A 21,119-nucleotide genomic window follows, 5' to 3' on the forward strand; every position below is an offset into this window, starting at 1 on the left:
TCTTAAGATCATAGATTTAGATTAGGATGGGATCTTAGAGACCATTGACTCCCACTTTCTCACTTTACAGATGAGAAAACTGAGGCATAAGGCGATAAAGTACCTGTACTAGGGTCCTATAGCTCATAAGGGTCAGAGGCAGGATTTAGGTGTTGTTGGCTCCAGATCTGGTACCCTCTCCAATAGACCATGCTGCCTCTCAAAAGACATAGTTGGTGCATTTCTCTAACTTGTTTATGTTACAAATCATCTTATTCAACTCTAAGTTCAATTATGCCTGAAAGCAACCAAGTCTCATCTAAAACTTGAACCTCCTCCTGTGCCTAGTGCAGTGCTCTGAATTTAGAAACTGGGTTCTTAAAACAAAAAAATAAAATAAAATAAAAAACAAAACAAAAATCTTTCATAAGGAAACAAAAGAAAAAACTCATAAACATCAAATAAACATATAGATTGAAGCTAGAATTAAATGAATTTTCTCAGAAAATGTGTTTATTGTTTAGTACACCTAACCCTGATCTTGTCCCTAAGCTGAAACCTGTTTATGTTGGATACAAACCAAAGATTTTCCACATTTCTGCCTAAATTGGAGTTGGCTCTATCCTGTTTACAGATCCAGTGATTCTTTATCCCTCCCAGAACCTGCCTCCCGTATTTTATCTCAATCTGGATCCATAGGCTACCCTTCTATCCCTAGGTTGTGTTGTGCTTCTATTTGGCAACTGCCCTGACTCTCTAAAGATCCTACCTTGGTCTCTGGCTTTCTTGATGAGGAAGGCAAGACCAACTACATTTGTCTTGTAATTACGTTCTTCTCTTTAAGATCTCTCTAGTTCTATCTCTGCTGTAAATTCTATCTGATTTTTTTCTTCTCTATAAATATCTCTGTAAATTCTATCTGATTTTCCTCCTCTGCTAATATTCAAAGAGCTTTGGAAGGAGGAGTCATATGTAGCTTCATTAGTAAGTTATGCTTTGGACCAAATGATTATGCAATAAAGAGCACTGGATGTCAGATTGGAGGACCAGGGTTGGAATCTTCATTCTACTATTTAATTTCAGTCTGAACTTGGGCTTATCCAAGTTAATCAGCCATTAACTCATAGAGAGGCATTGTTTTTGTTCACTATGCCTACGAACGTGCTTCTAGATATCCACTTACCTTATGTCATGTTAGGTGATCCTCACTTACATAGTTTACACTTCTCAACCTTGCAGAATATCTAGTCAGTACTTGAAATTTTTCTTAAAAAGAAATGCCAAATTGATATTTTCCACAAAACACTGGACAGAGCGTCATTAGATAAGGGATTCTAAAGGATAGTTGTAGAAACTAGACCTGTGATTTCATTAGTATAGGGACATCTCAGATGAGGAAACTCCTACAAATAGAGGTTGGCACTGAGTTTGCAATTTATGATCTTAGTGATTTGCCTAGAATACTGAGAAGTTAAGTGACTTACTGAGATTAATGTAGCCAGGATATATTGGAGGCAGGATTTGACTCTAGTTTTTCTCTGTTTTTAAAACTGGCTCCCTTATCTTCCATTCATGCTGATGTACTTTGAGAAGGATTAAATGACATTATTAAGAAAGTATTCATTATATCTACTAGAAACTCTACTTTCTCCTTCTTGAAGCTAGTCTGTTTGCCAGTAGCAATGATTGTCCATTTGCAGGGTTATTACTTAGCAGATTTTCAGTAGCACACATTTCAGATTTTGTGAGTTGCTACCTAGAGTAAAAAGATATTGAGTGGGAGCTGTTGAGGTTAGAGAGAAGAATCAGCACAAAAGAGGAAGAGTATTGCCCTTGGAGACAGAAGGACTTTACTCTGAGTCTTGGTTCTACCAATTATTAACTTTGTTTTCTTGACCAAGTCAGTTAATGACTTTGAGACTCAGTCTCCTTATTTGTAAAATGAGAACATTAATACTCATGCTACCAAATTCTTTTTTGCTCATCAACAACCTGTTACAAGTAGGAAGTTCTTCATAAACTCAAAATCTTTTCGAGTTCGAATGGCTTCACGTAGTTTTCAAAAACTTCACTGGTATCTCTAAGATGGTATTGTTTTGTCCATTCTGGGAGCATACTAGCATGCCTTTAGTGGGAAAGTCTTGATTGCTCATTAGTGAACATATGTTGCATATGAAGAAAAAAATAGCCTGGGAGGAAGGAAAGTTGTGAATAAAATATGAAGCAAAAGAATTAGTCTACCAATTGATGACTGTCCTTGAAGATGAGATTTGTGCCTTTCGAGTTCATTTGTAAATGAAGATTTCTTCCCCAGAAATCATTTAAGTCAGGTGGTACCTAGCCCTAAAATTCTCAGTGGGCCAAATAGACTATATCTGCTACCTGATGTTTTCCTTTGTACAAACGTATACAACTCTTTTCACCATTAGAAACACACCATGAAAACATATGTTCCTTGCTCTTCTTGAGTGGTATTGAAAATAAAATGGTATAAATTTATCACCTAGTTAATTGGGGTGAATTTTTCCACTTGTCATCTGTTTCTCCGGACGTGGGTAGCATCTGCCTTCCTAAGTCCAAGTCTTTCCATATTTTTCTAAATCCAACAGCTCATCTTTTCCTACACCACAATATTCTAACCCAATCACACGCTATCTGGGAGATTGCCTATGAGGATTTCTTCCCAATTTTCTGCATTCACTTGGGGTGAATTTTTCACCCACCTGTAAACTTTTCACTTGTGTGGCTGGATAATTGTCCTCACTTTTCAAAAATGGTATTTCCAGGCAGCTTGGTTGCACAATGGTTAGAGAACTAGGCTTGGAATCAGGAAGAGCAGAGTTCAAATGCAGCCTCAGACACTTACTAGCTGCTTGGGTGCGTAGCATTAATCATGTTTTACATTCCACCTACCCTCCACTTGCCTCAGTTTCCTTTGTTGTAAAAAGGGTATCAGAATAACACCTACCTCACAGTGTCGTTAAAAGGGTCAAATGAGATAATATTTGTCAAGCATTTAGCACAATGCCTCAGGCATATAGCAGGCACTTAATAAATGCTTGTTTCCTAACTTTCAGGTGACACTGGCCACACCCATGAGTCATGGCATAATGGTTTCTGTGACTGCTATATTTTGATAAGTACTATGGAAGCATTATGGGAATATGATCGCTTTTATAATTTAGTTGGCTTTCATTTGTAAGCCTAATTCTTTGTGTGACATATGTTTCCCTGCTCACAGTTAAACTGCTTTATTTACTGAATGCTTTTTTCTGCTATTATTCATCAGATAATATAAAAAGCATTAATCCAGAAAGCTCAACCCACAGCATAGTGTGCTCTTATTTCCCTTGACTCTCTCATAAACAGTATTCAGAGTGCCTTAACTGAATTTCAAATGTCTGAGGAATTCTATTTATTCTGTGTGGGCCTTAATTGAGTTGCATGACTAGAGTGAAGTTCTCTGTACATTCCTATGGGTGGAATAGGCTCTTTTCTCTGTCAACTTCTGCAAATTTTCTTGATGAGTACATTTTTGAGGACAATTTTTCTGTATTTTTAATGTAAAATTGGTAAGACCTAGCTTTTAATGGCATCAAAAACAGACTTGAAGTCCCAGTAAAATCTTACTCATTAGGATCATTTGGAACATGGTTAAGAAATAAGGGTGACAGGAGGCCTGTTCAAATTATAGACAAATATCATCCTATTCTTTTCAACTTGAGGAGTCTCCTCATTCTTTTTATGTTCATCTAAATCCTTTCCAGCCCTTAAGACTTAAATAAAGCTCCACTTCCTTCTCCAAATTTTCCCATGTTACTCTGTCTTCGGTGCCCCTTTCCTCTGAACTCTTACAAGATTTTATAGTCACATTATAACTATATTCATGTTAGTCCTTTCTCCCTTCTGAGGTTATAGCCTCGTTCAGGATGGTGTAGATTATACTCCTTCTCAACCACCCCATATAACCTAGCAGACAGAGTGCCTGACATTCTGTTGACACAGATACTTGTTGAGTGAGTGATTTAAGAAAAAATCAGATTTCTATGTAATTATAAAATACAGTGTTTTTACTTTTGTCAATACCATACTGCCAACTATAATTCTTTATAGTACTTTGTTTTTCATACACACATATGCAATAAGCATAGAGGAAGTGCTGTGCAGTGGATAGGGCTCTGATCTTGGATTTTGGAAGACATGGGTTTGAGTCCCACTTTTGGTACATACTGGCTATGCGACCCTGTGCAAGTCACTTAACTCTTAGTGTTATTGTTGTTGTTTTGTTATGTTTCAATTGTGTCCAACTCTTGCTGATCCTAATTAATTAATTAATTTGGCAAAGATACTGGAGTGGTTTGCCACTTCTTTCTCCAGCTCATTTTACAGATGAGAAAACTGAGGCAAAGAGGGTTAAGTGAGTTGCCCAGGGTCACACAGCTAATAACTTTCTAATGGCCCGATTTGAACATGGGAAAATGTAGCTAGGTGGCGCAGTGGCTAGAGTACTGAGTTTGGAATCTGGAAGACTAATCTTCATGAGTCCAAATCTGGCCTCAGATATTTACTAACTGTGTGACCCTGGGCAAGTTATTTAACACTGTTTGCTTCAATTCCTTATATGTAAAATGAGCTGGAGAAAGAAATGGAAAACCATTCAATTATCTTTGCCAAGAAAACCCAAAATGGGGTCAGGAAGACAACATTCTTCCAGACTGTAGGTATCCACTGTATTACCTAACAGTCCTCAACTTTAAAAGCTCAAAACTCTGAGATCTAAGTTTCGGGGGAAGTACGGATCTGCAATGATACACAGTGTTTTCATACTGGGATTTATATATATCAGTGAAATCACAGCCAAAAAAATTAAACAGATAAGTTTATTTGCATGTATATGATGGTTTTAAATAACAAAGGAGAGTTTCAGTGGTCAGTTTGAAAACAGAATAGTTGAGTTCATCTTGGCTCTACAACTTGGAGCAAATCACTTAACCTTTCTGGGCTTCACTTTCCTAATGGACCAAAAGACTAGATAACTGCTAAGGTCCTTTCTACTTCTAAGTGTTGTTGTGTTTGTCCTTCTTTCTCAAAGAGGACCATGACATCAGGAAAATGATGACATGACTTGCAGTTGACTTGGATTTGAGTGAGGGAGGGCTGTGCAAGGTCACCAGCCTCACTTTCTCCTGCAGAACCCTCTGGATCCAGTGACCAGATATTCATCAGGGTGACTGGAGATGGCCTAGGATGCATTAGGAGACCTTGGCCCTTTCAGGCTAAGATCTTTTCAGCTTCTCATGTTGAGTGAAGTGATGCCAATTCAGTGAATAGGCCTCTTTACAAAGTTCATCAAGGGATTGCCCCTTTAATCAAAACAAAACAAAACAAAACAAAAACTCAAACTGGAAGGGGAAGTCCCTCAGGGTTCCTGGCCAAAAGGGAAACAGTTACTATTTAGTATTCACATTTACTCTGTGCAAGGAGGGCAGGGGCCTATTGTCCAATCTATAAGCTCCTGAGTGAATTAGATGATCCTTGTAAAGCCCAAAAGAATGAGAATGTTTAAACACTGGACTTGGAAAACATGGATTCGGGTCCCGACTTGGAAACTTTCCTCCTAACCAGCTTTGTGATATTGGGCAAGTGCTTTACTCTCCTTTGTAAACAATATATAAACAAAAGAAACATCTCAAAAGGTTGTTGTGAGGAATGCACTTTGTAAACTATAAAACATGATATAAATGTCATCTATTCTTACTGAGTCATATACTCTACTACAAAGTTATTTACCCTTTTAAGAAACTTTCTCCGTAATGAATTAAAATAAATTTTGCCTACTGCTAAATAGTTATAATTAATTAATGCAGTTCAATGAATCAACAAATAAACATTAAGTGCCTATTATGTACATACACAGCATTGTACTAGAAACTGGGAATACCTGGACAAAAACAGAACAGTTCTTATTTTGCCAAAGCTTATGTACTATAGGGAGGAATCTTGGGCAAATAATATTAAAGTCTAGTTATAGTTTAGTTACACATAAAAAAAGGCAATACAGACATTCCTCATGCCTACCTGGGCAACAGAGAGAAGTAGAAATTTTTTTCCCCCTAAGGCTACTCTGTTAGCTGCTCAAGAACATGGACCATTTCTCATATGATTGCATCATTCTTCCCACTTCCTTGGGCCCAGGGCCTAGCCTGGGGCTGAGTTCTTAATAGACATATTAAATGCTTAATGAATTCAATTAAACTGAATGTTGTTTCTATACTACTTTTTCTAAATAAACTGGTAAGAATCTGAATTACTCAGTCTTAATTCTGGAACTGTGCAAACTCCTTTAGAATTAGAGCTGTTTCTTCTCCGTCTTTGGGTACCCAGATGTTCAACAAATGTATGTCGAATTGAATTAAATGTTTTGTGTTCAATAAATGTTTGTTTAATCCATATGTGAGCTACTAACTATTTAACGGAAGAAAAAAAAGAAAGGAGCAGAAATCAAATTTATGTGGATTGAATAAGGAGAATTTCTTCCTTTTTGGGCATTTCTCCACAAGTAACTAGGGGCAAGATATGACTAAGTTAATTGGGACTTTTTTTCCTTGTAGACTTTTTCAGGAAACACCAATGCTGATAGTATTGTGCACCACAAATTCCTACACTCGGTGAAAGCTCGATTTATTCGATTTGTCCCAATGGAATGGAATCCAAATGGAAAGATAGGCATGAGGGTGGAGGCCTATGGATGCTCATATAGTAAGTATCTATTGATAATATACTGTGATATTTATACATACAAATGAGTGCTAAGTGGTCTGTTTCTGAATTAATCATGACTAATCCCTGAAATTCCTTATATTTAATGAGGTAACCCAATTATTTTAGTCACTCAACACTGCAATCTTATTCTTTCCTTCTTAAATCCAATCAGCTGTCAAGTTCTGTTGATTCTACATCTCTCACTTGTGCCCTCTTCTTTCTATTCACACAAATATCTATCTAGTTCAGGCTTTTATCACCTCTGAACTAGACTATTACAGTTGCTTTTTAAATATTCTCCCTGCATCTAGTATATGCCTAATATCATAACACCTTATAATTGCAGAAACTTATTCAATGTTTATTGAATTGAACTGATTTGGTGCTCTCTCTCTCCCTCTCTCTCTCTCCCTCTCTCCCTCCTTCCTTCCCTTCTCCATCCATTTCCTCTTCTCCCTCTCCCTCGCCAAGATATTCTTGAAATGTCTCAATACTAATTTCATGCTTGAAAAGGTGAAGAAAACAACCTGTAGAACTGCAATTTTGACCAATAAGAAGGAAATAGAAACTATGTGAACCTTCAAATTTCTTACAGAAAAGGAAAGCCTAGTATAGTTTAACATGAAATGTAGGGTTAAAATAAGGAAATTTCAAAAGGTTGAGAAAAGATACGCAGAATCCCATGGCCTAAAATTTTGCAGAGGAAGTCAGCCTAAGGAGATAGGAAGTCCTCAAATTAAATTCTATAGATGCAGACAAAAATAATTTCAATGAGGGTGAAAGCAAGAGACTCTAAAGAAACATGTGGAAATACAAAAAAGTCTTTGACAAATGTAGTTGTTTAGACAAAGGATATACAGAAGGTGGAAGCAACAGATAATAGAAAAAGAATGAAAGAACATGACAGCACCCTGTGAGAATTGTGTCAGGAGTGATAGTGCTCAAAAAGGGCTGAAGTTGATAATCAATGCTAAGAACAAAAATAAAATAAAATAAAATGGTGTGTGTGTGTGTGTGTGTGTGTGTGTGTGTGTGTGACTTTTAAGCTGTAATGAAGTAAAGAGAAGATTGAAAATAGTATAGGCAATCACCAAGGGTGAATGAGAAGAAAACAGATGATAAAGACAAGGTAGAACTACTCAAATATTATTTTGTCTGTTTTCTTTGCTAATGAGAATGATCTTTGACTGGAAAGGACACTAAAAATGCCTAGGAGTTTAGATCTATGATGCTTAAGGGAATAATTGGACAGCACCTCAATAATTCCAAGTCACATGACAATGACATGCTTTATACCGGTACTGAAAGATGTGGCAGTGTAGTAGAAATTGCTGAATATAAATGAGGTCTTGGAAATGAGGTCACAAGAGAGAAAATACTGCCTTCCCTTGATTTTTGTTTTAATGACAAAATAGTAGAGTCTGTAAATTATGTGTTAGTGAGCTTGAGTATGATTTCTAACAAAAAGGTAGACCATTTACTAATATCTGGAAACTGAGTCAGTGAGCACAGAGAGTAAGCAGGGTTTCAAGACCATGTCATGCCAGATTAACCACATTTCCTTTTGTAACATGATTACTAGCCTGATGTATCAGGGAAGTGTATAATTATAGATTGTCTAGATTTCAAGACAACACTTGACAAAGCCACTCTATCCTTGAGGACAAGAGAAAGTGAAATGGAGTTAGCCAATAATTCAGGTAGGTAGATTCAAAACTAGTTGAATAATCAGATAATGAATTAGTATTAAATCAGAAAAAAAAAGTCTTAAGTAGAATCCCTGAAGATTTCTCCTTTGCTGTTTAAAATCTTTGTAAGTGATTTGGGTGAAAGTGTATTTGGCAGGCTTATTGTGTTTGCAGAACTAGAGGTTTCTCATTGAACTATTTTATTCTGTGATATCAATGTTTCTAAATTATGTTGCCTCCATTACAACTCCATGTGGAGTTGGTCTGGTCTTTTCCATAATGCCCAAGTTCCTGTTACTAAGTTCAGTTTCCACTTTTTCACTTAGCACACCATGTACTAAACTATTAGAGTCATTTTTTTGGTTGTTGTTGTTTCCACTGTCACTGATGGTAAGAACAGATTGTTGGAATGCTTGAATATCTGTTCCATTTTATTTGTCTATTTGTTCTCTTTCCAGTTTCATCATGAATTCTCTTACGCTTACTGGATTAGTTTAATCTTACAGCAAACTTTCTGCAGTATCATTTTCCCTTTTGCTACTTTTTTTTCTATTTTGTGGGTCAATATTGCACATAATATTTCCCCATTTTATAGGTCTATACTGCTTATAATCTTTCCCTATCATCTTCTATTTTTTCTAATCCATACAAGTTTTATACTTGCCTACCCTATTACTCCATTTGTCAAGAACATCAACCATTTACTGGAAAATAGAGTGTCCTGACCCGTTGAGGCTATGACCTTTGCTTTACATTGGTTAAACTTCAAAAGGAAAATGGTGCATTTTCTATGTCTTTGCGATACTGATTTTTCATAATTAATACTAACTATATCTAATATCAATATAGTACTTTAGCCAGACACTGTGCTAAGCACTATACTATGATCTCATTTAATTTTCTTAACCCCGGGAGGTAGATGCTTTTATTCCCACTTTACAGATGAGAAAACTGAGGCAAAAAGAGGTTAAGTGACTTGCCCAGAGTCACACAGCTAAGTTTCTGAGGCTGGATTTGAACTCAGGTCTTTCTGACTTTAGGCTCAGCACTATATCTATTGTGCCAACTAGGTGCAGAGAGCAGATTATTTGTATTAATTGGGGTTGTAACTGAATGCAAATGATTTCTTTTCAAATGTAGTCTCTTTTCTCTTTTAGCATTAATTTTGGCCTTTAATTATTTAGTGGTCTGAGTAGAAAAGTTATTCAGAAATTACTTTCCTGTCAGAAATTATTTATTTCGTGTCCTTTAAGTGATTTTATATGTGCATATTATATAGGTAATATAAGTTCATTTTAGTCATGATAGTTATGGTGAAATTGAACAACAAATCAACTATATTTCTTCTGGAAGAAATTCTTTATGTAATACAGGTGTGCATATTCAGAAAGTCTTTGGCCTCTTTAAATTCTTAAATTGGAATAATATTTTCCAATGTAGTTCTCACAATCATCTATTGATCTTCCCCCCAACTACAGCCTTCATATTGGAGTTACAGAAGCCTAAAGGGGATAGATAAATGACTTGCCTAAGGTGATACAAAGCAGTAGATGGCAGAGCTGACATTTGAATCTAGGTCCTCTGATTCTAACCCCGGATCCTTTTTTTTTTTTAATTAAATAGGGGCTTAAATCCCAACCCTGATTTTGCTACCTGTATGACCTTGGACAAATCATTAAAACTCTCTGCACCTCAGTTTCTTCATCTGTAAAATGAAGAGGTTGTGCCAGATGATCTCTAAGGTCTTTTATTCAGTTCTAAATCTTCTGATCCCAGGAATCCCATGTAGGATTCCTTCATTTGAATTTCCTTATACTTGAAGAGCTAATTAATTTTAAAAAGCATTATAAATTCTGATATGCTATAATGATCTGTCATGCTCCCCAATCTCATTAAGAGTTACAGGCTTCATTTTATACCTCAGGTTACCTCTTCCCACACAGGCCTGGTACTCCTATATGGTTAATTATTAACAAGTTCTGTCACTTGGAATTCATCAGCAGTGTTGTTAAAATCTCGTTCTGGTCTTCCACATAAATCTCCTGTCATTCCATGCTTCTACTGCCCCTCTTTGTTGTTGTTCTCCTCATCTAGGGTCATTTGTCAAACATTGTTGAGGCCATAGTATCATAAATTCCATCCCTGGTGTGCTGAGGGCCATCTGGTCCAGTCACAGAAAACCCAAGAAGGTAGTTTATAGATATGCAAAAAGTTGGAGAACTCAGAAACCATGTTGGGCATTATAAAAGAATGTGAAGACTTCTGCAAAGGACTTGACCTTAGAAAATTACGCTGTTTTGTCTGAAAGAAATTAGGAGGTGATATAGTTTAATACTACTCCCTGTTTTACAATGAGAAAACTGAAGTTCATAAATATTAAATGACTCACACTATGATTTAATGGCAGAAAAGGAGTCAAAATACAAGTATCCATACTGCTTAAATAAATAAGCATAGTGCTGATTCAACTACATCACTCTGGTATGATTGTGGTAAAGTAATTTGATAATTCTCTTCAATATAGAAACAAAGATGTATTCGCATGCCTACTATAAATAGTGCAAATTTCAATTTTCTTTTGGTTTAGTGAAACAATGGGTTTCTTTTCATCTGATCAACTGATGCTCTGAAGAACCTAATTCTTGGAATCTAATTCTTGAAAATCAGGCTAGATCATAATACTAGGTGGAAATGAAGAAATTCCACCATTAGCTATTATATATGACGAGTTGTTTCCACTGTCACTACCTGATCTTACAATTCCCCATGTCCCTAAGCATACAGAGAGAATATAATGACATCACTACTTCTTTTCCATAACCATATAAGCAAACTTGAGTGATTTTTAAAATAACAAAAACTGGTTTTAACTAGGGAAAACACATATTGAAGCTAAACACCTTATTGCATCAGTGACATCCTACACAAATAACATAGTATCATAGAACTAGAAGGGAAAGGTTCCTCAAGAATGATCTAGCCCAAAGCCCTTATTTTTTTCAAATGTTGAAGCTGAACATAGAGGTGTAACAGTGACTTGCCCCAAGTGATAGCAGGAATAAGTGGCAGAAGAAGGATACAAATTCATGCTGTATGTTTTCAAGTTTAGCATTCTTACTACTGCCTTCCCTGTGTTGTAGCACCTGCATTTAGTTTTGAATTCATGATTTTTCAAAAATTTCACCAGTTATGTGAATAGCAGTTTGTTCTTCCCCTACCACCATCCAGAACAAAGTTCCAAAGTAGAATTAGTAATAAAGAATGCACAATTTCCCCCACACGAATCTGTTTTAATACAGGGGTAGATTGTTTATTATTAGTATTTCTATGAAAGTTGAATATGAATTCAGGAAAAATAGCAACTACCAGTTCTAATTTATTTATTGAAACATTTGCAATGATGTCAATTAATAAATCAATGAGATACAGCTATAAAGAACAAAGGAAGCCTTTTATTGATTGATTGATTAGTGATCAGAGAGAATATCATAACTTTTGTTTAAGGAAATGGAACACTTGACAGTAATGGTGAAAACAGGATGGATCTGAGGTGGAGTTAAGGAGTAGGTCATAAGGTATAAGCAGACTGAGGAAACAGGATGTTCCAGAAGGAGAGGACATCAACATGAATATTAGATTGCCTTAGCTTAACAGTAGGATTTGGAAAGGAATAGAAAATGGTGATCCAGGTGTGGAATACTCTTGAGAAATGAGGGAGAATGAACTAGATGCCAGTATACAGTAAGCAACATGATTTGTATTGGACGAAAGATTGGAACTGAATGAACTTCAGAAGAAGATATTGCAGAGTGATAGCAGTAAAGGGACAATTCTAGACAGGGCAGTCAGGAGCAACAAGCATTCGGAATTCCCTCCAGAGCCAGTGTCTCAGGGGATGTGACTGAAAGTCTCAATGAAGATGAGTGGATAGAAGGAGTATAGTAGAAATAATTGTAAATCAATGCCCTCTTTAAGGTAAAAATGAATGCCTGAGCTAAATCAACGAACTAATGTATAAAGAAGGGAAGAGCAATTAACAAATTCATCTATTATTCTTAGGTTTACAGACCTATTTTAAAGGTGACTAGATGGTTATTTAAGAAAAATCCTTTGACTTTTGTGATTATTGTACATGTAACAGAAAGTGTTGACTACCTGTTTCCCTTCTGTGCAATATAAAAGTTCAAACTTACTTGTAGAAATGCAAAAAAAAAATCTTCTATTAATCAAGCAAGGGGAAAGCTGTGACTTATCAAAATTTTTAAAAAAAATAAAAAAACAACAAAAAAAGTATCTCATCAGGGAATCTGGAATTAGAACTCATATTGTTTTTCTTTTATTCCTATGTTATTTTCTCTCTCTTCTCACCCCCACCCCCAGTCACTTTTCTTCTGGTTTTCATCCAATGTCAGAAATAAAAGTTATGAAATTTTTTTAGAAAAAAATGACTGTTCTTAGGAGATTTCCAGGGTATCTTTATAGATACATGTGGTTTGGATAGTTCATATACAGTCACAGTGAATTTGTGATCAGATATCACTATGTGGCTGAACTTGTTGGAGGCTGTCTGTATCTAAGCTTCACTTGGAAATCTTTGAGGTTTTCAGATTGCTGATTAAAACACAGGATTCTTCTCTGAAAATTTATGGTGTGAATAATAATTGTCTTTCTTCTATAATAAGATAGTTTCAACATGTAATCTTATTGAAAAATCATTTTTCATATGAATGAATAGACTGTCCAACTGAGACTAATTGTCTCAGGGCAAGTCAATCCCTTCTCCTGTCAACTGAGCGCCGGATGACTAGCCTGTGAGAAAGCAGACTCGGTGTCCTCTGGTGCCCAAACAGGAGATTTTCTCAGTTCACTTGGGGATTTCAGCTTTGCATCTTTTATTCAGTAAGGCCCTTTTTAGCTGGCTTGTTGACAAGCTACCAACATCCATCAAACTTGCCTGACTGTGCCTCCAGAACTCTGTCTTGCTCAAAAAAACAAGCAGTGACAGCCAGGTCAGCAATTATAGGGCCCAATGGGAAACAGACCATTTCTAGCAATTTTTAGTTCCTCTCAAATGGAAGGAAAACTGCTTCTTTGCTTCTGCTATTCCAGTAGGAGAAGTTGTTGATAATACCTCCATGGGCCATGTTGTCTAGAACTAGTCAGTAGGGATCTAGGCAAGAAATCAGTCTCACTGTTTCACTTATTTTCTAGGACAAATATCTATAAATGTCATACATTTATAAACTGCCCTAGTAACAAAATTTCCAGAATCAACTTAGAGGGAAGGAGGGAAAGAAAGCAAAAGAAAAGAGAGACAGAATGGAAAGGGAAGGGGCAGGGAAGGAGAGAGAGAGAGAGAGAGAGAGAGAGAGAGAGAGAGAGAGGAGAGAGAGAGAGAGAGAGAGAGATGGAGAGAGGGAGAGAGGGAGAGAGGGAGAGGGGGAGAGTTATAGCACTTAATACAAGATCTTCTGCGAGTTATTTTCACTTCTTTGGAGGCTATCCACTGATTTGGCTGGACATTTAATCAGGAAGACCATGCTTTGAACACAACTTTAAATACTGACTGCTTATATAATCCTAGGCAAGTCACTTCATTCTGAGCCTTGATAATAATAACACCTACTTCATGCAGTTGTTGTGAGGATCAGATGAGGAAAATGAAAGCACTTTGCAAACTTTAAAGTATTATATAAATGCATTTTTTGTAATTGACACACTTTTCTTCTCTATGAAATGGTTGCTTTGGCTTAGATGACTTTTAAGGGTGTTTACTGATTTAAATCTATAATCTTATGATCCTGTAAGTTGTCCATTCCAGGAAACAGATTAGCTGTGCTCTGGATCATTAATGTGATACATGAAATGAGTAGCCTTAAAAATTTGTATAGGTGGCTTGCAAAGTAGTAGGACTAAGATCAAGGCAGAAAAGCAAGGTAGACAAGAGGATGAGTTTAGGGAATTCTTCTAACACCTGAATGGTTGAGCACATATTTAAGTGTATCCAGGAAGGATTCTGGGTCCATGAGGTCAAGGACTATGATAATGACATTTACAAACAGCTGGAGCATTGATGAGATACTCTCCCCCCTTCCCCCCGCCTTAACACTGCATACTTAGTTTATATGTCACCTGGTTCAGAATATAAGGGAAGAAACTTGTAAATAAAACTTATCTCTGATTAGAAGGGACACATGCCCTGAAATTATTGGAAATCTTTATGTATTTTAATGAAAAGATTATTTTGCCCATTTTCTACTTCTCCAAATTTTTTTCTTCATATCCCCATAACCACTTTTTCTTTCCCCACATATAGAGATATTTGTTTATTATGTTTTTTCTGCTGAGCAGAATTCAACAGAATAGAAGCATGGGCATTTGGCTACATTGGGGAATAGTATTTAAAGGTTTATCTTAGCTCACAGTGAGGCTCAGTATCTGAGACAGTGATGGAAAATCCAGCTTCCTCACCTGAAAAGCCCATACTGAGGCTTTAAGGACTTGGCATCTTACTTTTTCACAGAGACAGCAATGTTTAATTAAAATAATGGAAATTAAAGATTTAGAAGTCTTAGAAACTAGAGATCTTATAGATGGAAAGGATGACCTAACCTAACCTCTTGTTTTATAGACAACATTGACCAAGAGATAATGTTAGTGCCCCAAATTCACATAATTAATGGAGATCCAGGACTAAAATCCTCATTTCATGACTTGATTATCATAGTATACTACATTTTCCATTAAGACAAAATAGCTGGGCAGCTAGGTGGCACAGTGGATAGAATATCAGTCCTGGAGTCAGGAGGACCAGAGTTCAAATCTGGCCCCAGGCACTTACTAGCTGTGTGACCCTGAACAAGTCATTTATCTTGATTGCCCACCCCACCCCCAAAAAAGACAAAACAACCAAGTATATAATTAGAAGTAAAATAGCAAAGGGAAGTGAATTATGTATGTGGCCATGTGTGACACAGCCAAAAGCTGGTCTCTTTAGGATTATTTGGGTTCAAGTCCTGCCTTTCATATGCTGCCTGATTAACCATAGGCAAAACATCCTAATGCCATGCAAGAGAACTTGCCAATCTCCTCTCCCCACCACACACCCTACTAGTGCCTTCCCTCTGAGATTAACTCCTATTTACACTATATATACTTGTATGGACATGCTTTGCATGTTGTTTCCCCCAAAACAATGTGAACTTCTTGAGAGCAGACTCTGCTTTTGCTTTTATTTGTATCTCTAACATGTAGCACAGCACCTGGAGCATAGTAGGCACTTAATGAATGTTTATGGGTGATGCTAATACTGATGATGATACTCTAGGAAACATTGTAAGGCTCTACCTTGCAAAGCCATTTGTGATCTGTACTTATAGAGGGAATTCCAACACTAATTTAATTGTTTCACACAAATGCCTACATACAGATACACATGTGTAGGTTATAAAATAACAATAATTATAGTAATAAATAATGGTTTTTATACAGCACCCACTATGTGCCAGGTGCCACGTGAGGCACTTTACAATTGTGGTCTCATATAGGCGATATTATTATCCCCATTTTATAGAAAAGATGGTGCTGTGGGTAGAATGCCAAACCTAGAGTCAGGAAGAACTGAGTTCATATCTGGCCTCAGTAGTTGTGTGACTTTGGGCAAGTCACTTAACAAGACTATCTATCTATCTGTCTATCTATCATGTATCTATCTATCTATCATGTATCTATCTATCTACACACACACACACACACACACACACACACACACACAGAGGTATGAATCCCAGTGACAATTTGGATTACGTAGTAGCATACACCCAGTCTTATTTCCTCTGTCCTTTCCTTTCCTACACAAATTTTTGTTAAGAGAAGCTCCCTCCTGAAGTGCCACCATTATCCCTACAGAACATGAAAGGAAGGGAGGTCTTGATTTTGATTACAACTGGTTTCTTTGAAATAAATTCCCTTCACGACCTAAAATCAAAATTTAATGTCAAGTACAATAAAAGTTACCCTCATAGCAAATACAAAAAAAGTATTTTTTTTTCAGAGCAGGGACATTTAAAATATTGTCTGATATTTTTTATCAGGTGATATATCAATTTGACATTTATTTGAATTTAGGCATCATCTTTAAATATTTCCCTTATCATCAAATCTGTTTCCAGTTATCAGTGAAACTTAATTTCTTTGTCTCAGTTGGTGTCTCTCCCTGTGTCTTTTTCTCCTTCTTTGTCTCTGTTTCTGTCTTTCTGTGTATCTCTCTCTCTCCATCCAACTCCCTCCCAATCTTCTTTTCTCTCACTCTTTGCCTCCCTCAACCCTCTTTCCCTTTGTTTCTCCATCTGTGAAATGGCTAATGAATTCCTTGTGTGGTTTAATTAATGTTATAAAGACCCTACGATGCTTGGCTGAGTTCTCCTCATCAACAAAGTGTTACCATCATTGGATCTTGGTAGTAGTTGAAGGAATACATTAATTTCTTCTGCAGGTTAATTTAGTACTCACCAAAGGGGGTGTGTTAATCTCTTCATTAATGAGTATATATGGATAATATAAGAATTAAATCTCAAAGTGGGGTGCCAGACTATACAAGGAATCCAATCTCTTCCTGAAAATGTTTTTTTTAATTCTCTCTAAGCTTCAGATGACCAGCTCAGCTTATTTCCACCATACAGTGGAATTTCAAACCTCCATTAAAGCCCTATTAGTAAAGTTTCATTATGGCATGGATGTGGCATATCTCTTTTTTCCTGTCTCTCCTAACCCCTCTACATTACTTGTACCTGCTACCTTGCCCTTCTATTACTTAACCTACCCCTACTCCAGCAATCCCTCCCTTATCCTCCCATTCCACTAAATCTAAATACCCTTCTGTACCCCCCTTTCAAGCCATTTCTTTACCCACCCCTCTAAAGATCCATCCTTTATCCTCTCTCCTCTCCCTATCCCCTTAGAGTTTTATTTTTTAATTTAGAATTTTATACTTTTCTTGATGTATGTGTATTTTCCCCTCTTAAACCCATTCCCAATAAAAGTAGGTTTCCAGAACTATTAACCCCCCTCCCCCATCTAATTCCTCTGTATTGGTTCTTCCTCTTGCACCTCATTTGTATAATTACTCTTTTAGTTGTTCTTGAATGGTTTTACTTTTAGAAGTCTGCTCATAATATTTTGTCCTTTATCTGAGGGTTTTGGAATTTAATTATAATATTCCTCTGAGTTTTCCTTGTAGGATCCCTTTCAGGTGGTGATTGGTGGATTTTTTTCTATTTCTACTTTCCCCTCTTGTTCTAAAGCTTCAGGACAATTTTAATTATTTAATTTATTAAATTATAATTATTTATATAATTTTATTTATATAAATTAAATTATACATAAATATAATTATTTATATAATTATTTATAATAATTTAATCATTTCTTGTATTATCGTATCAAGATTCTTTTTTAAAATTAATTAATTTATTTTTAATTTACAACCTTCACTTCCACAAGCTTTTGAGCTCCAAATTTTCTCTTCCTCCCTCACCTCCCCTCACTCCCCTCCCCAAGATGGCATGCAATCTGATAGAGGCTCCACGTATGCTTTCACGTTAAACATATTTTTCCCATTAGTCATGTTGCAAAGAAGAATTATAACCATGGAATAAACAATGAGAAAGAAGAAACAAAATAAAACAAAAAAGAGAGAGCAAATATCATGCTTCGATCTGCATTCAGACTCCATAATTCTTTCTCTGGATGTGGATAGCTTTCTCCATCATAAGCCTTTTGGAATTTGACCTTGAACTCAAACCAAGACCTCCCGCCTCCTGTAAGTGCCCATAACCATTGGTTCCCCTGCCCCACTGCTTTTGCATTCACCAGGAGGGTAATCTTTACTTCTGGCCCCCGCTGTTCTCTGCAGCACAGCTGAGTCTGGTGTTCCTTGTCAGCAGAGGTTTCTTAGATCTTCCCCACATCAGACGCCCCACTACCCTCACTGTCTCTCATGTAAAAGTTCCTGTGGCAGGGTCGAGGCAGCCTCGCAACCCAGCTAACCCCAGGGCTTGCAGCTCTTTGCTTAAGCAGCTTGCAGCTGGTTGTTAAAGAGGACCCAACCCTGGAGGTGTTTATTCTTTACAAGGAGGAAATCTAGTCCTGCGATTTTTCTTCGGATCTTCTCTGATTGTTCCAAGAAGACCTCTATTCTGCCCCTCTATTCGTTTGTCGAGGAAAATCCTGAGAGTTTGAAATTTTCTGACCTACTCAGCCATCTTCCCAGAATCCTCTCCTCTATCACTGAAATTCTTAAACTTTACCATATGTGTCATCAATCCTCTTTTTACAGTCTGGTAAAAACCTATGGGACCTTTATCAGAATTATGTTCTGAGTTCTAAAATAAAATACAGAGGATTGCAAAGGGAACCAGTTGAAATATAGTAATAAAAATAAAACAAGTTAAGAGGCCCTATATTGTCAGGCAGGAACTGCAATCGTTATCTTTTGAGAGAAGTAGCTTTTGAATTAAAGAATTTCAAAACAAACTCTCCTTGATTGTAGTGTGTTAGCAGGACCTGGGGATGACATGGGCAGTTTATTTGTAATATTAACATGAGCATTTTTTTCATCTGCTAGTTCTAATAAGAACAACAAAATATAGTCCAGGTCCAATTTCTACAATGAATACAACTACGTATAAGTAGAGAAATATGACCAGAAGTTGTGCTATCATGGGTATAAGGAACTACAAGATGAAGAAAATTTTTTCTACCATTGCTAGTATGTGCCCCTTTTACAGCTTATAGTCTTAATGAGTTGCATAGAATACTAAGAAGTTAAATGATTTGTCTAGGATCATAGAGCACGCAGGATGTTGAAGACCATTTTAATACCATTTTATATCACTTTTGTAATTTCAATAAGACTCAGAGTCTGAACTGATTAACCAGAAGAAAAGCCTGATTCTAACAGTCTCTTTGTTCTCTGAGTAAACTCAGAATACCTCTATCTTATGTCAACAAGTCCAGATGGAGCATTCTTTCCTCTGTCCATGGCCATTAAGGATGAGACCTTTAGCCCTGAGGAATTATCTTGAATTATGTGACTTTTTCTTATCTTAGTATTTTATGGGCATATACTATATTATGGAATGTTAACGGTAAATTAAACACAGAGATCCTGGGTTGTAATTTCAATTGATACTTTGTCAACTATCCTTACTTATTGTATTTACAACCTATTCCATTAAGGAAAATCCTCTTCTTGTATCATGGTTAAACATACATGGGGGATCATAAAAGTGAAGTAACATAGGCTTGCTGAGTCTGCTAAAATAATGTACATAAGCTTTCTCATTTCTTTGTTCAGGCAGTCAGAACTTATGTTCTGGCTCCTTGTACATACAAGTAAGCTAGCTCCACTAGCTTAAGGGAATAAACAATATGCATTTCTCTATCACCTAGCTTGTTTGCCTCCTTTAACCAAACTTACAGGTTGACAATGTCTAGCATATAGACACATAGGATGAGTCATAGGTAGGGCTTAAATCCAGGCATTCCAGACCAGCTCTCAATCCACTATGCCATGCTAGTTCTCATATAAAAAGAAGAGAAAAACTGTAACAAGGGAACCTAAAAGTTTTCAACATAAATATTTCCTTCAGTACCTTGTGACAGAGCTTCAAAGTCCTACATTCAAGAGATTCCTTTTGAGTAGAGCACGGGAAGGCTCCTATGAAGATGCCAATACATGATATGGGTAGTAGAATACCAAGTCATTATCACATATAAGTTAATCAAATTGGCCAGCTATTTACTTATAGGGTACTAAGGAAATCAGTTTTGATGAGGTAAAGAATTAGGAAAGACCTGTGAAACTGGGCTTCTCTACGGAGCGAAGACCTTACTTGGAGAACATGGGAAAGGATGGTGTTATTAAACTCCTGGGACAGACAAGATAATTAAAAGTAGGAAGAGAGGAAGAGTAAAGTAATAATGATATAGTGCATTTTATTTTTCAGAGATTTTAATTCTTATAGAAACTCTACAAGCAAAACAGAGCAGATGCTATTCTATTTTACCAATGAGGAAACTGAAGAACAAAGAAATTAAGATTCTGCTCCAAGTTAGCCTAGCTGTGAGCCTACTACAGAAGGCAACTCAATTTAACAAGTACTTATTAGCCACTCAATAAGTATTATATCTTATATAAGGCCCAAGGGGATACAAAGTTAAATAAGATGGAGTCCTTCTTATCAAAGTGCTTACAGTGTTGCATATATGAGGAGTCACATATAAGGATATTCATAATATAAATTATAATATCATGAGTGTATAAACTATGAGAAGTAAAATTAACTCCAGTGGCTATTATCTCTAATATCAAATATAAATTCCTCTGCATGGCACTTAAAGCCCTTCCCAGGCTGGCTCCAACCTATATTTCCAGTTTCTTTATATATTACTCAAAGGATCATAGATTTAGATTTGGAAAAGACCATGGAAGTCATCAAAACAAGTCTCCTCATTTTATAGACAAGGAATGAGAGTTGGAGATTTGCCCAGTGTCCTGTGCTAAGTGAAGGGGACAGGATTTGAAGTCTCATCTTCTTATCTCTAAATATAGTATTCTACACAGTACATGGAAACTCTCCATTCATATACTTCACACAAACTGACTTTCTTACCTTTCCTCATGTATTG

The 21,119-nt window shown here is 36.5% G+C and overlaps 1 protein-coding gene across 1 annotated transcript in view; it reads left to right on the forward strand.

Annotated features, from left to right (window-relative positions):
* The window catches only part of LOC118837073 (contactin-associated protein-like 5), a 240,330-nt gene that overhangs the window by 29,787 nt on the left and 189,424 nt on the right, over positions 1 to 21,119 (forward strand). The window contains exon 2 of the mRNA XM_036744077.1: positions 6,591 to 6,738. Within this exon, the coding sequence (XP_036599972.1) occupies positions 6,591 to 6,738 (148 nt within the window). The remainder of the gene's footprint in view (positions 1 to 6,590; positions 6,739 to 21,119) is intronic.

Source organism: Trichosurus vulpecula, chromosome 2 (assembly GCF_011100635.1).
Source record: "Trichosurus vulpecula isolate mTriVul1 chromosome 2, mTriVul1.pri, whole genome shotgun sequence".
In the NCBI taxonomy this organism is placed as follows: domain Eukaryota; kingdom Metazoa; phylum Chordata; class Mammalia; order Diprotodontia; family Phalangeridae; genus Trichosurus; species Trichosurus vulpecula.